General features: G+C 33.0%; 1 protein-coding gene across 1 annotated transcript in view; it reads left to right on the forward strand.

Annotated features, from left to right (window-relative positions):
* Positions 1–17,580, forward strand: part of SNTG2 (syntrophin gamma 2) — a 180,830-nt gene that overhangs the window by 124,592 nt on the left and 38,658 nt on the right. Inside the window, exon 12 of the mRNA XM_026089676.1 lies at positions 5,997–6,113. Within this exon, the coding sequence (XP_025945461.1) occupies positions 5,997–6,113 (117 nt within the window). The remainder of the gene's footprint in view (positions 1–5,996; positions 6,114–17,580) is intronic.

The following is a 17,580-nucleotide window of genomic DNA, read 5'->3' on the forward strand; positions in this document are numbered from 1 at the left end:
AAGCATTTAAAGAATCTGAATCTTGTTTTGCTGATAGCCAGTTATCATGATCTCCAGATTTGATAAAGCAGTTCAGACCTCTTCCTGCCCAGATCACTAACCATTACATCAGATATGGTCTCCCAAAAGAAGAACATCTGAATATGTTTAAATATTGAAACTTTTGGTAATTTGGTCAAACATTGGAGCAGATTACCCGGGCAGGTTGTAGAATCTTCATCTTTGATGGATATTCAAATATATATATATATATATATATATATATATATATATATATAAATTGTGTTATGTTATTTGTGTTGATACTAAAAACTCATTTGGATAAGTCCCTGAGTAACCTAATCTACACTGGTACTGCTTCAAGCAGGAGGTTGGATTAGATGAGCTCCAGAGGTCCCTGTCAACGTAAATTATTCTATGATTCTGTTTGAATCTTCTTTTCTAAAAGGCTGTCAGATGTCATCAAAAGGCTGTATATAGGCTGTAATAACTGTTTTGACATACCATTTCTGGACAAGAAGCTGAGAGCTGGATATTCTTGACTTAGTACAGGTGTGCACCCTTTTTTAATTTTGGTTGCACCTGCTCCAGCRAAATATATCTGACATTTAGCCATGGACACTGATCTACGTGTATGCTACAGGCATTCATAGCACATGGTGGGCAACTGTGCCACTTTGGCCAGTAGGTTGGGCATTACACTGAGCTACTGTATAAAAGGCAAACATAGGTGTATCACTTCCTGCTGCATTCAGAAAAGGATTTTTTTTCAAAGGCAACTTATTGATAACTGTTCTCAAGAGAGAGTTTTAGGTTTTAGATACCAACTTGAAAGAGAAGGCTATTATGAAATTACCAGTAGGCTATTATGAAAAAAAGGGGGTAACATCAGCCCCAGTTTTAACATCAGCCTTGTAATAGAAACAGTACTCACTAACCAAAGGACTCTGAATCCAAATTTGACATAGGCAGCCAGCTCCTGGGAAGATGAATGAAGTCAGACACATACCCATCTTCATGGTTTCCTGTGGGTTAATGTGGACATGTTGCTATTTGTGGTGTTCAAGTTGTGTCTAGCTTGGACTTATAAAATTCCCTCTGGGGTTGAAGCATGTAAAAATATTGAGTATCATCATTTCTAAATTCCTCTGTAGTTTCATCCCTAAAATATGTTATTTTAAATAAATGTTAAATATGTCATTCTGACAGAAATGAATTCAATTAAATAGAATGGAAGGCATCAATGTAATGCATCAGATCTTCTGGCATTTATTATTGTCATAATAATTATGTATGTGAGAGGCCTGCAGGTCACAAAGATACAGAAAAATCTATTAGTTTCCCCTCCGCCCCAAATACTGGTTAGAATATGCAGTCTGCCACTTGCTTTGGAAAAGACCAGAAAAAGGACTAAAGCTAAAACTAAAGCAATATATACTTCTCTTAGCTTTCTTATTTTTGCATTGTTCCATGGTGCTTTATGGTACAACATTAGTTTTTGACTTGCAGTCAAAGCTGACTTCTGTTGTAGGTTCTTCTCCCTCTTTAACTAAATGAGCATTCAATCCCATCTGTTCTGACCTTTCGTATGTCAGAGATCTACTTGATTTTCTTTAACTATTTTCCCCTTGAGTGTTTTGCTTCATTTGCTTTTCATAACTATTTAAGTAACAGTACTACATACAAAACGTACTGATGACTTTATTAAATGTAACACGTTAAGTTTCTAGTCATTTAGATGCTCTATTGCTGTAGGAAAACAGTAAGTGCAAATAAGAATGTTCATTCATCTGSTATCATTGGATTACATTTTGTTCGTGACACATTATCACCCCATAATGAGTGCCATTGCTCATTTTGTTCCTACAGGAACTTTTGTAAAGTATATTGGAAGACTTTAGGAGATTAATAACAGAGCAATGATGAATGGGCAATTTTCCATGCAGTTGCAAATAGCAGTCAGAAATTGATTAGGCAGTATAGGAAAGGAGTGCTAAAAGCAGTGCTAAAAATGGGGTAGTTTGTAGTGTTATGCCAAGTCAGCACTCCTCAAAACTTCAAATGGGAGGTTTTGGTCTAATCAAAATCTCCCTAGCATACTTATCAACCACAAGCAGCTTATTATTGAGTGCCAATATTTGGTTGTTTTGTGGGGGTTTTTTTCCATACAGACTTCTGTTGAACTGAATAATTATTCTTTTACCCATTCACGTGGTCTAAATGACCATTAAATAAACCAGTCAATAAGAAAGAGAGATGGAGAGAAAGTAAACAAATGTTAGGTCTTTTTTCATTTTTTTTWATAAAATATGCATAATTTTATTTGCATATGTTAATTAAACACTGATTCTGATAAAATTCTTCTATTTTCTTTCTTTACTTTTTAAGCATTTTGTGTCTTTATAGTTGATTATAAATTTGTTGTACTCTCTTCTTTATGGCTTTTTTTTTCTCTCAGATTTATTTTTCCTTGATTTTTCCTTCTTCACATACTGACAATCTGAAGCTAAGCAGTGGCTTTAAAAAAAATGGAAACCAAAAAACTGTTAATCAGTTTCGACATTTCTTGGGAATTATCATCAAATATAGAAACAAACAAAAAATTTTCAGGATTCTAAGACTGTTTGCTTTGATGATGTTAAATCCTTTGTTTCTGGAATTGGATTTTTTAATTTGGCTACTCATTTCAGTCAAGCAGAGTAATATTCTGTCCAATGTATTTGAAGTGTAATTGAAGTATTGCTGTTTTGTTTTTTCTGTAGTCTTTGAAGAAATGGAACAAATAGATGACCTCATGACAATCCATATACCTGTTTCAATAAGAAATTAAATGAGTGATATTACAAAGTTGCAGTTATTAGTTAACAGAAAGACCATACTCTCCAAAAGGGTTTCACAGTCCCCCCAAAATCTAGTCCAGTGAATGTGTTTTTGTATAATTTTGTTTTTTTTGGTCTGGGGTTGAAAGAGATTCCAGCATACCAAGGCAGACTGTCAATGAGTTTATAGGTGCTAATAGTTAGAAATCTGCTTGCGGTGTGGAGGAGGATATACTTGAAACCAAGCCTTTTGATTCTGACCTACCACAAGTAGTCTGGTCACAGTATCATGTGACTACAAAAAAAATAATAATATATTTCCATTTTAGTAAAACACTTAGAATACAAGCCCAATCAATGAAAAAGTAAATGAAGCCCAAACCAATGCAGCTGATCGGAAAATGTAATCTCTGCTTGTAGTTAAATACATACTTAAGAGAATTATCCAGAAGATTAAGTGATGCACTAAATCACAGCTATAATATTTGGTACTTCTAGCTCATCTTGCAGTCACAGATAAGAATACACTAGTGGTACAGCCTTCATATGAATTCTAGAAAGCAAGTAAGGGAAATTATCCCCATTTCACAGATGGTAAACTTTGGCATAAAGCATATTTCACTAAAAACAAAACAAAACAAAAAAAACTTACGTTAAAGAAATTCAAATACGCTTTTTGTAAATTTAATATCTTAATGAAATGAAAGTATGGTTGTCTTTTACACCACTGTTGGTAGGTAAGRCCAATGCTTGCAGGCCAACCTACTGATACATCAACTAGATACATAGAAGTAAAAAAATTCCTGTCAGTCACACAAAATCATAGACATATTTAGAAGTGAAAACACAATCTTGAAGAGACTGATTGACACATCTAAAGTCACATAGGAAAGATGTGGAAAACCAGAAATGGGATTCCAGTGTTCTGATACCAACCATCCCAAGGTTTTGAATGAGAATTTCATATTTTCCTTGTTTTAACATATTAAATGAACATCTATGGTTTGCTACAAGATATGTAGTGTTTTGGGTTTTTTTTTTTTTCAGGATGTATTTAATTTAATGTGTGATGTTTGATTAATGACCTGGGCAAGCTGCAGACTTTATGTGTGTGTTAATTTTGCCATTTGCCATTGTGGAGATTTCTGAAATTCTTTGGTGAATGCTACTGTAAGAATAAATTATTATTATTATCATTATTATCACTATGAACATAATAGCAAGCTGTATCCTTTGCTTATCAATCTACTAATTTCATCAGTAAATTACTTTTTTAGTAAAGACTTAAAAATTGTTATAGGTTACTGAGCTGCGTACATTTGCAAGTAAGCAAACATAACTTTGTGAATATAAAGGAGAGTATTGTATTGTTTAGGTCCCCAGATTTGGACATTGTTGTTTTTTTTCTGAATTATTTATTAGTTTATTACCACACTGATAAAAGCAATGTATAGTATAGTTTGTAGTAGATTACTAACTACAGTATGGTATTTTTCATTAAAGTAGTGAAGTGCCTGAACATTCTGTTTCTAAAGCTTTGCTGACTAGTATGGAAGCAATAGTTTGGTGACACTTATTTAATTTACATAATAGCAAAGCGAGAACTGGAAAATCTAAGATATTTATTGTGATGTTTCTTAACACTTTAAAATGTTAATGCTGGAGCTCAGTGGAAAAGTATAGCAAAACAGTGTCTGCCTCAATATATTTATTTATTATATTTCTAAATAAATTGATTGATGAGAGACAGAACTGATACATCAGATTACAAAAACTAGAAAACAATATGTGAAATTTTCATGATGTAAGAGTGTGACTGTATCTCTACAGGAAACTATTCTCTCTATCTGTTGTTTCCACTTTAGGGATCTTATGGTAGTAACTACACACATGCACACAAAGCTTTGAAGAGAAAAGCATTTCTGAGATGGCCACTTTTTTCCCCGAATCTTGTCATAGAACAAATGCTGAAGTTTTCATGCAATTTAATTAATACCATCTTCAGGCTATATTTCCACTGACTTTCAGCAGAGCTCTGTGGGCTGAGAATATTCATAAGTGCCATGGCCCTTGTGCTCCTACATAACCCAGCACTTTTCAGAGCGTAGCCTTAACTGAAAAAGAGCAAGTTTATCAGCAATAGCTGTGTTTTCAGATCAGTGGATCACTCTAGAGTTAGGTGGCTGTTTCAAGGTTCCTCTTAGACATTCAAGGCTTCATTTTGCATACATTAAGGTTGTTGTTTTCCATGAGCAGCTACATTCATGATATTCCAATACCACACTATGGCATTATTGCTTCTTTTATTTGCATTTACCTCAGAAAGGAAGCATACAGTCTTACTTCTGAATTTTATATTTTCTTAAAATTACCTGATCTATAATGTAAAGGGACATGTTATAATACTGTTAGAGCAAAGTTGTGTAATGAGTGAAACTGACATTTCATTTTACTACAACATAAAGCACCTATCCCTCTCATGTGATGAAGTTTATCCAAAAAAAGGTATATAAAGAAAGAATCAATGTGACAAAGACACTTTGTTAACAATGGCAAAGGTGAGCATACAGAGTTTTTTTCAGATAAATCTTGTGACTTATTCAGATGTCTCTCTTAAGAAGTATATGTCACGGTTGTTCTAGTGTGTCCAGCTTTTGACTGTCCTAAAGGTAAAGTAGAATCTAGAGCACTGGCTGTACTATTTTAGTACACCTAGTTTTTCTGCTGGCTAAAATGAGAGTCTGCTGAAACATATATAGGTGACTTTTTAAAAGGTGATTATCTTTGTAACCTTCTAATATGRTTGGCTTAACTGTATAAGAACACCTGATTTTACCATAATAACTATGCTTAGTTTTTACATATTAAATTCCACCTTTCCTCCATGGCTGAGGCAGACACACAGCATACCAGAATGGATGTAGCTTTGCTGCCTGGAATAGGATCAGGATTCAGAAAACCTGTACAATATGGATTATGTCTCCTGAAGGACTTTTGACACACTGGAATGGTTAAAAGCTTTAAGAGTGTGATAGCAGTGAAAAGGCAGTTTAGAAGCAGAGGATGATACATCCAAATCTAAGACACTCTTCCCTGTGGAAAGATTTGACCTATTCAGGTCTATCTTATGCCTCACTGGAAAAATGAGCTTTAATTTTCAATGACTTTGTTTTACAGGTCATACATATGGGATGGGTAAATGAGAGACTTGAAGCAACTGATTCATCTCAGCTCTACAAATTCAAGTTTCTGGCACTGAAGGGTTCATCCTTCTACATTTTCAGCACTCCACCGGTAAAAAAAATTATATATATATATTTTGGGGGAGGATTTAAGTGTAGATGGAAACCTGTTTGTTATGTCTGGGTTTATTTTTTCCTACCAAGTAGAGTTGTCARCTGAGATTTCAAAAGCCGTTAAATCCATAGATGCTACTGTATATCAATAATCTTTAGATATCTAACCTCTTTCAAGGTCCTCTGAAAATCCTACCGTATCTGGATATCTTAAGAAATTTTTAATAGGGAACATCTGTTTTACTTTTTTAAATTGTTATGTTCAGATTCTTTTCTGGATGGTTATAGCCAAAATTTCTTACCTTAAATTTATTCTGAGGCATTTTTCCAAGTATAATGACTTGGTAGTTACTCTGTTTTCTTAAAGACAAGATATTCACATCATGAAATACACCACCCATACTAAAGTTGCGAATTTTGCATACAGGCTAGTGATTGAACTATTACAGAGAATCCAATCCTAAATGTACAGTTTGAGTGAGTGACAACATCCTGCTTTGATTATTTCCATAGCTAATAACTAGAATTGTATTTCATAACAGATGACTTATACTACTGTAAAACACTAAAAATTAATTTAAAAGAATGGAACAGAAATCAACTGGAGAATTCTAAACTCTTAAAAGTGACCTATAAATAACACATGGAAACTTTTTTATGCTTTCTTTCTCCCTTCAGAGAGCCATTGCTTTAAATACATCACAAAGAACAAAATGTAGAATTAAAATACATTTGCAGCTAAACAGATTTCTTAATTCTTGATCAGTAAGTGGTCAGTCCACTGATTTCTTCAGCTGAAGAAAAAGCAAATCTGATCTTTTATATGTGTACCACCAACATGCCTTTGTGAAGTACTTACTCTTTCAACCTTATTCATGAACAGAAACAATCAAAAACATTCTCTTTCTCTAGACTGAAATTCTAAACGCAGTGATTCCTATTAACTTCTAACATATTTAAATGACCAACTAATACTTTTCTTAACATGAGAGAACACATCTGGAAAAAGTTTTATTTTTCTCTGCAAAAGAATATTCATGTTTATATGTTAAGTTGAGGAACTAAAATCTTATCCAGTTACTAGAATCCAATTACAATGCAAAACAAAACAAAAAAAATTAGGCAAATAAATAGCACACCAAATATTCATGTTGCTTTACCTTTATGAATTTCAATCATGATGTTCAGACCTGTTTTTGAAGGAAAATTTTTGATATAATTAAAACTATCCACCTACACGATACTAATTGAGGATAAACTACTTAATTTATCATATTCAGCATATTCATTTATCATATTCTACTAAGAACAGGCAAGTGAGGATAAATGTTTGTTAGCATTTTTACCATCTTATTTGTCAGTATCTACTACACTCTACAGTGTTTCTGTGCAAAGCATTTGTAGAAACAATGGCTTTTCAAAAAAAAATGAACAAAGGTGACCCCTTTGGTCACTGTGTTATGTCATCCCAGTAATCAGATGCACTTAAGTGTACAATATCAAAGACAGAACACATAAATCCTAAAACCCATTGACCAGTTTTCCTAATATTTAATCACACCACAGATGTTTTATCAGTTTTTTATTAAAAAAAAAAGAAAAAAAAGGAAATTGGCAGTTTCCAGCAACCACACACATTGAGAATTCAAACCTGGATCTCGAGCCACAAGCTGGCTGGGGCTGTCCCCRCTGCCCCCAGGGCCCTGCTCGGGCGGGGAAACAGGCCCTGAGAGTCAGGCCAAGTCCAGCCCTGTCCTGCCAGCAGCCCCTGCCGGTACCAGCCCTGGGGAGCCCCCGGCCCATGTGGCATCCTGAAACTGGTTCTATATTGCATGTCCAAGCATGAATAACTTTGTAGCTTCAAACATAAGTCCCCACAAGAAGCCTTACACTACTTTTAGTGATACTTAATTATGCTGCTCTTATCATTATCCCCACAGATTTTTTTTTTACTACATTAAGTGAAATATAACAAATGGACTGTTCTAGCACAAAAATATTAATGCTGTTATSTTGTGTGATCTTTAGATGTTTGCCATTACGTTTTATTTCAGACATGTTTCTCTGATGCTATGATATTCACAATGCAGCACTGTAGTGTACATGACATAGATGATGTACAAGTCATATAGCTAGTTGTAATGACCTTATCCATAACTTATAACTGCTTATAAAAACATCTGATACAATTTTTACTTTATTTCTTTGTGTATAAGAGATCATATGGGGGTGAATACAGTTTCTAACTTTCAAAAGAATAAACAATATACAGCTACCAATGGGCAAAATTCAAGAAAAGTACAGATCAAGTATGGATTTTGCAATTTCAGAGAAACTACTAYAGAGAGTAGTGTTCTATTTATCTTCTGTTTAAGCAGTTTCTCAGATGGTGCTTCCAAAAATGTAGAAGCTTCCCAGTAAGAACAAATACCAAGAACAGAGCTGCTTACCAGAGTAACAACAAAAAAGGGCTAGAAAACTCAACTGTGATGTGTAGACCAGGGAGTTTTCTAGCTCCATGATGAGGAACAAGCTGTTTTCTAAAAGGCTTTATGATATCTTCTGTCCTSTCCAGGAAGAGGTGTTATTTAACATCTTCCATGCTGGAAAAAGCTCATAGGCTTGTTGTTGTTTGACTATAATGGGCACATTTTCAACTTTTCTGTTTTCAGTTGTGCATATCATTTAATTTGCATGATTTGTCACCATGAGTTGATGAGAGGTTCTACATTTACACAGAGATATGTATGTACAGATACAAAGCCCGGCACCTGTTCATAATGGAATGAAACATAGTCACATATATTTGGTGTACATAGGTGTATCTATATGCAGAAGAGTTTTATATACAGAAATGGGTGATGGGTTGAAACACTTTTACATTCGGACCTAACAATAATAATCAAAATATGTCTTTTATATACCTATGACTTATAGGTCATAACCTATGACATTTCCCACCATAGATTTAATATCCGTAATCTTGGTCTTGGCGAAGAGATAATTCAGTTTAGTATCAAATTTAGCAATGTAGTATTAAAAAGTCATTTTTTGTGTCATCAGGTGCTGTACAGCCATCAAAATAATCTCCTGTTTTCCTGTTTTAAGTAGAAGGAAAATTTACATGATTTCTGCATACTTTCCTCCTCAGAATCTTCTCTGGCCCTAGAAATGCATCTTTGCTGTAGTTTGAAAAGACACGCTGACTGAGATGACTATGTTCTCAGAGTTTAAATAGCTTGGACTGTGAAAGTTCAAAAAGCAGTTGCTTGGGAATGGCTGCAGCAGGCACTGACCTATAATGTGAGACTGACCAAAGAATGAGCAATTTGTGTTTATAAGGTGTAAGCACAGATCTACTGCCTGTGTTTACTCCATTCATTTAAAAAATTTCCTCTGTTGTTTTTATGTCAATCTAGTTAGTTAATTATACACTCTGTAACAGAATTCTCATTCACCCACTTTACAATATGTAAATCGGTCTGGATCAAGATCATTACTGAATAAAGCCAGTGAGTTTATGGTGAAGTTGCAGCTTGAATGCTGAGACTAGAATATCTAAAATGTCTGTATTGCAGTCTGCTCTGCCTAAGAAGTGTTTTACTGGGCTTCTTTTTTTATGCAACAGTATCGGGACAAAACTTGGCAGATTTAGTGAAATTAGATTTTAGATTGCCATTATGGAAAATGGATAAAGATATGGTAGGTGCCGTAAATATTACAGAACAGATAACTCAAGGGGAAACAACTCTTTGAGTCATTGCCAATATAAGATTTGTCAATTATTCTGTAATCATGGCTGGCTCTAGGGGATAATTAAGGGCTAAAAATGCATTCATTTTTATTGCAGCTGATGGAGTCTGAGTTATTGCCCTCCAGATGTTACGGTATATAAATAAAACAGCAAACAGATGTGATTACAAAGTGTGTTCTATAAGCTGTTATTATGCTGTTTCCACTTATAATTGTATTTACTGTAAAAATATTTTAGTCCAATTATATCCAAGGAATTCTGGGAGATTTTCTTTTTTGTAAGATAATACTTTATTTCTGAAGAAGCTAGTTTTTTAAGAGAGTGGAAATTTTTCCCAAGAATATAAACATGACCAATGGTGAAGAAAAGACCTTCTTGTTAACTCAGCATGTACATAATTTGATTTAAAAATTAAAAATTCTTAAATAACTATATTAAAAATCAAGTCTTTATTTTGAAATTTTTATGAAGACTCCATCCTCAAAATTTATTTCTAGGTTATATAGATGTGCAAATGAAAAAAATATAGTGGTTATAACAGGCATATATAAGTTAAAATAATTCCTTCTCTGTAGCATTCATTTTGATCTTAAGGCAATATATTAGACATCTAAGAACTAATGCATAATCAGCAACCTACAGCCTGTTCTCAAATCAGTCTCAAATTTGCTGCATGATGTAGACGTTCACTAACTTCAAGACAAGAAATTCTTCAAGGCAAAAAAACAGTCAGTTTGAGTTTGGCAGATGATCACCTCTGCTGAAACAACTAGCAAAGTGGAAAGTGAATATGAATATTACGTGATATGACAACAGTGATGGCCCTCAGGAGACAAACCAGCAGATGTTTTAGAAAGAGTTACATTTGTCTAGAGGAATCAGGCTATCCATCTCTCATTTAGGTAAGTACATTAATCATAGACTATTATATATAATAGCACATCTAGAACCATATCCTGTGTTAGATTACCAATTCTGTGATTGTCTTTGTTATCTGCCATTAACCTGTTATTTCAGCTTCTGCTCATCAGTGGTCACTGGACTCCCCTTTAATTTTCATATGATTTTCCTGAATAAGTATCACTGATAGTTGCTGCCTGTGAGGATTTTTTTCTTATTAGAAGTATTTAACAACTTTCAAGTCATTAATGACTGATTAAAAAAGTTTGATAAAACAATGCAAAATTTCAAAACTGAGGCACAGATTCAGTTTTGGATGAAAATTTGAGTGACTTGTAACTTGAAATTGGCAAAATAGCTGGAGCAGAATATATTATTGCTTATTTTGTTACTGTAGTTCTTAGCAATTACAGTCATGGACCAATATTTCAGAGTTTTGTTGCTGTTCAGAGAAGGTTCGACCAAAAGATCTCTTCTCCAGAAAACCTGAAATGTAAGTATGAGAGAACAGATATAGGGTAGCTACAGGACAGGGAAATATAAAAGGATAGTATTGGTAATAACCCACAACCCAAGTTCACAAAGGTATTGGTATAAAATTTGCTAGTAGTCTACAAATAGAAACTAGATGGAATAGTGTAGAGTGTTAATGGTGAAGAGAAATGGAGTGGATGTATTTGTTAGGTAGTGAGAAAGGACTTTTCTGAGCTTTTCACAAAAGCCAAGAGGAATGCCAGGGAAAGTTTCTCTTTTCTTTTCTCTTTTCTTTTCTTTTCTTTTCTTTTCTTTTCTTTTCTTTTCTTTTCTTTTCTTTTCTTTTCTTTTCTTTTCTTTCCCAGCCAACATAGGTGTCTCTGAAACAGAACATAGACTCTTTTTTGACCTTACCAAGATCCAAAAAAACTCCTAGATCAGATCATTGATCATAATTCGCCCAATGAAGCTCAAACAGGAAGACTGTTTGACAAAGAATGTTCTTCCTGCATCCCTGAAGTAGCTTATCTGACTGTATTTAACAGATTTACAGATTTAATTCAGATTGCCATATTTACAGTTTAAAATTATGATACAGTTTTAAAACTATAAAATACAAAAAACACTGTATCACAAATAAAAATTTATTTTTATGGCTATGTTACTATGCAAGCTTTATTTTATTACATTCTGAAAGCATCTGATAAATTTCTGTCAGTTTTCAAATCTTGTAAATGTTCTGAATTCATATCTTAGAAGAAATTGGGAAGACATTATTCAGTGAACAAAATATGCAAAAACATTCATTTAATAACAGACTAGTTGAGATTTAATTGAAAATTTCCAGAAAAAATGTTTTATATTCATAGAATAAGTGCTATATTGTGGGGAGGTTGTACTGTTTTGTTTTTCCTGTCTTCCTCTTCCTCATAGTTTAATATCATTTTTAGGTTCCAGTTTTAAAGTAACCATATCTTTGGAGCTGTTGTGGTACTTTTTAATATGTTTTTCGAGATGATTAAATAAATAGCACTGAAGTGACTTAAGACAGTTTGCTGTCTATTCTCCTTACAGTTTTAACAAAAAGAATAAATGCAACAGTATTGTGAAAGCAATAGAAATAGTTATGAAGCTAATATACTCTATTTTATCAGTCTTTTACCTTTGAAAAAAAATTATAGAGAAGAAAAGTATGAGTAATTTAAGTAGTACATGAATAGTACTCTGATATAGAAGTGCACTGCTATTTAAGTGGTAAGTATTTGCAATTGTAATTGTATGCTATATACATTGCCAATGTAACATAATAGGAATTGAGTTGCAGTGCATAGCCTTAACCATGGATGCTTTCAGTTCACTTTCTAACTCTACATATAAATCCTTATTTCTTTAGTTCACATCTTTGCTTGGATCTGACTACTCTTTATTGTGTGTTTTGTAGCATCTAGTTCAGGTTGTTTTAGACTTCTTTAGGCTTCTACTGTTATATCACTGTTCACATCAGAAACATTTCTTGATATATTTTTTCCTTTGTAATGTTTTTAAATAATTTTTGAAATTTTTACTGAGTTGGTTTTTTCCCCTTTCGTGAAAAAGCCAGTGAAGTGAATACTATTGACCTAGAAGTATTTCATCTTTTTGTCTTTACCTTTTTAATATTTTTAGATTGACTGGATAATTCTACTTAATTGTCAGATAATGAAGCTCCTCTGTATTCCAGAGATAGGTATTAAAGTCATTTGCATTTTGTCCCTAAGTTTTATTCTTTAAATATATCCAAATTTGTTAATATTATTTAGGTACTGTAAATTTCTGGAATTAGATTCAGTGTTCACAGAAGTCAAAGAGTATGTTCCCTTTGACTTCAGTGAGTTTTAGATTAGGTCTAGGTATAGTCATGCTACAATTTTTAATAAATTGTGATACTCCCTTATATACATCCCGAAATTATATTGACTGTATTTGCTTCTTTTTGTTCTATGTCTATAGTGTAATCCTTTAGTGTTATCTCTGAATAAGCATAAAAGTCTGTTTTGTTGGGTATCATTGCAGAATTCTCTTCTAAGAAATAACTGTTGCTCAGTTTGCTGTTTGACGCCTGCATGCATATGTACTGTATGCATGTGTCAAAATGATTTTAATTTTATTGTTTTCTCTCTCTTATTCTAAAATCTTAACTGTGCTTTTAAGAAAAATCTATTAATTGTGTGCCTGTTTAGAGTTAAGCATATTCTGAATATGAGCATTCTTCTGAACTGATGTTGGGATTACTTGGTCTAAATACTTAAAACAAGAAGGCTTGAATAGTGTAGTTTAGTTTCTTAAATCCATTAGAATGCCTTTTTTAGAAACATGAGGAGCTCACAGAAACTTGCACTGAAGTAAAAAGTACCTGTTACACACTTAGCATTTTTGAAACTCAAGTCTGTTATTCCAGTATCTCATTATGGATTTAGAATTGTAACTTCAGGTTATATCTTAGTTCATTTGTATTATCCCTGTGTCCCTGTGGGTGTTCCTGCAGCCTTTCATCTGAGCTCAGCATCATCTGCCAGTTTATGAATGTGTTATTTTACACTCTTTCTGAAGGAATGAATATAACCAAATATCTGCAAAACCTGTATTCAATAACCTTTACAGTTTTTCACCAGGTAATGCATTGAGTTAGCTAGGGAGTTGGCTATACACCTGAAAAATGCTCAAGAGTGTAATTCTTTCTAATACTGTATAATTAGACTTTCACCATATTGTTGTGAATAATAGCATTCAGCTAGACTTAGTTATAAATTCATGTATTAAACAAGAGTTAGGTGGAAGCTGACTGAATGCTACTAGGTATTTTCATATATTTTCACACTATTTTTTACTCTTTGCCAGACCTAAATTCACATGAATGAAAGTATGTCTCAGTCTTAATTGACACATTCTGAATATAACTTTTTGAGATATTTTGTCAAATGCTTTATTAAAAAGTAAATATCTTGTCATTTTAAAATAATTCTGAAATATTGCAATGTAGGGAATATTTAGAGGAACAATTCCAAAAGACAATAATGAGGAAAACTTCTTTATTGCTTAAGGAATATATTTCAATACCTCATTTATCTTAGACCTATTTATTAAATGTGTTATGATGGATATGCCCATGATAAATTGAGACATCCTTTAAAACAAATGAAGTGTATTGCACTTTTTGTGAACTCTTCTGATTCTTTCCAGCTTTTCTCATTGACTAGAAATATATGATCACTTGTGATATTTTTAAAGCAATGCAGACTATAACAATAACATTTTAAATTTAGACATCCTAGTTCTAAGGAGAAAACTATAAATAATGTCAACTGCCCCTTTGTATTTCAACATCTCTTTTTATTATGTTTGTTTCCCTTCCTTAAAATCCCTCAAAATGTCGTTTGTGTTCTCCTGATGACCTTGCACACTATGATATTCCGACTGTTTCACTCTTGGTTCTAAGTATGATAGTTTTCCCTTGATATACATGGTAAAAGAAAGACTTGGCTTATATAAGTGTTGATTGTGATCTATCATCCCTTGCTATCTCTGCTCAAAAAGTCATAAGAGGTTACAGAGAGTCAGAGGATGAAAGAGATCCACAGGATAATGGGGAGAATTCTGAAGTTTTCATAGTGAATTTAATGGCTCAGCAGTGTTACCATTGTCCATGGCAGCATCGTTAATAGTAGCAAAGAACCCTAGCAGTTTAAATTAATCTTCAGGAATCAGAACAGAAGGTAGGAGCAAATGAAAATTCAGTAGTCTGGACAGCTTTTTAAGTTATACCCTCTGTCACTAAGTTCACTTTCATAAAGAGCAAATTAAGCAGTTGCTTCTGCTTTTTTGTCTTGTCTAGCCACTAATAGGAATGGAGGATTCTCATACTTTTAACTGAGAATGAAAAGAATTTTTTTCCTTCCAGAAATTGAAGACCAAATAATGAACTAGCAATCACTCTGCTATAAATCGTATTTTACAAGAAGCATTAAGATCTTTTGAGAGTCAAAAATAATGGGCCAGAACCTGTTATCTTTAATTAGTTTATTTTCAAAACAACTATCAAAGTAAAAAAGTCTTCCCTTTAAATAAGGATCAAGGAAACACCTGCAGTACTTAGCCCAATGTCAGCATGTTTGAATATATAGTATTCCCTTATGAATCTGCCATAATTCCTCAGTTCCAGTTGCCTCTAATCTTGTGTTATTGCCAACTCCTAACAATAATTAAAAATCAAAATTCAAATAAAATATTGACTGCACCTCACTAGAAAGAAAAGAGTAACAGAATTTTTAAAATCAGTAATGTGCGACTCCAGCAATTACTGCACTTTATAAAGTGATGGGAGGACAAGTGTAATATCTGAAATTGCTTCGAATAAGTTTCCTAAAGCAGCTGACATTAGATTTAAATTTGATGAAGTTCCTTTAAGGGAGTAGTAAATACTTTTAAAGTTAGCATTAAGTAATGTCTTGAGCTTTAATTTATGATGAAACAATGCCTATAATATTACAGAAGGAATAGGCATATAAAATACTTTAACATATTTTACAGTATGAATTATATTTAGGTGATTTTTTTATTTAATTTTTAAAATATAAACACTGTCAAATGGACAATCCTGGAATGAGTCCCTTTACATCATGAGAAGATGTGGTGATACAGCTTTCACTTCCAGAGGTCTTCAGTCACATTTGTAATATGTGATTCATCTCACCTAAATTTAGTTTTCTAAAAGCTACGTATCTAATCTAAAGTAGTTATCAACTTCTACATCCAGTGACAGAAAATAAAAAGCGTTTCCACAGACTGTTCATAAATCCTATGGCAAGGATGTAAGATGGCTTGGAGAAACCACTGTCTTGTTGTGTTTTTTTTTTTTCTTTCCCAAACATGAGGGAATTAAAATTAGATTTATGAAGAATTAGATTAGATTGTTAATATTAGAAACGTCTGATATCTACATTTAAGTGAGATGCTTTGCATGCTAGGAAGAAAGATTTTAGGTAAATTCTGGAACACTGCTTTTAAACTCATAGCTGTGATGGATATGTGGCAATAATGTCCATTAGTTCCTATTGCAGTGGACATAAGAGCATATAAGATTAGACAGAAACTAGAACAGCAGGTTCACATGACTCTTCAAACAGCATTCAGGTGCAATAACTTTTAGTCACTGATAAAAATCACCACAGTCTTCTCCTGAGTTTTGTGGTGGTTTTATTTACCTCTTGAGTTTTGTTTCATGGTTTAGGATTTATGAAGATTTGGAAATCCAACTTAAAACTAATAAATATCATATTGATTTTCATACAACAGTATCAGAAACAAGATTCAGGTATTATAGGTGAACTTTGTGCTAGTGTGAATACAATTAAAATAATTTAGTAATTAGATTTCACTTTTCTTTCCTGGTTAAGTTTCATCCACAGAACCCAGATGATTTACAGCCAAATTTTGCTTTGTCTAAATAATTTGATTTAATTTCTCTTCTTTCTTCTYTTTTTTTTGGGGGGGTGGGGGAAGTGGTGATGGTGGTGGTAGGGGTAGGGCCAATGCTGTATTTTCCCTAATGTTTTAAAACATCCATGTTGCTATATAAACACCAAAACATGGGACATTTATTTCCATGCTAAAAGCTTCAGAGTTCAGTTTAATCACATTCTCCATATATCTGAACAGCCATACCTGTGCATTCACCAAGAAAAAGCCAGGACTTTGCTCTAAATAATATAAAGAAAATAATGTGTGTTTGCCTTGTCTTTTTTATACTTAGAGGTTCATATGTTTTTTCTTGAACTGCATAGGCTAGATCCTATTTTTAAAATAAAGCAGATGATTATTGCATTATACTATGACCTAGACATTAGAGAGAAAAACTTCAAATATCATTCTAACTATCAAACTATAGCAGTCGTTAATGTCAACAGGTAACAAAATCAAAAGAAAACAAAAAATTCAGTTTGTTTTTAGTATTAAGAAATATATGCACACAGCTGACATTCTTTCTAATGTCAGATATTGTAAACATATAGTCCTTTTTCATTTTTAATATAAAATTAAGGTTTTCATGTTCTAGTGTATGTGAACTCAAAGCTGAATTTAGGATCACGTCTTGGTCTACTGATTTAAGATTTTTATTAAATTGAGGAGTGCATTTGAATGACTCGGAACTTGAGAAAGTTCTGTGTGTTAGCATTTTGTAAAATAAATATGGTTATGTACCTCACCACAGAGATTACAAACAGGTTTCCATCATGCTGAAGTAATAATAGAAAAAATGTAATTATTTAAATGTGTTTTAATTTTAGTAAGAATCCTGTAG

This window comes from Apteryx rowi, unplaced genomic scaffold (assembly GCF_003343035.1).
Source record: "Apteryx rowi isolate R43461 unplaced genomic scaffold, aptRow1 scaffold_828, whole genome shotgun sequence".
NCBI lineage: Eukaryota > Metazoa > Chordata > Aves > Apterygiformes > Apterygidae > Apteryx > Apteryx rowi.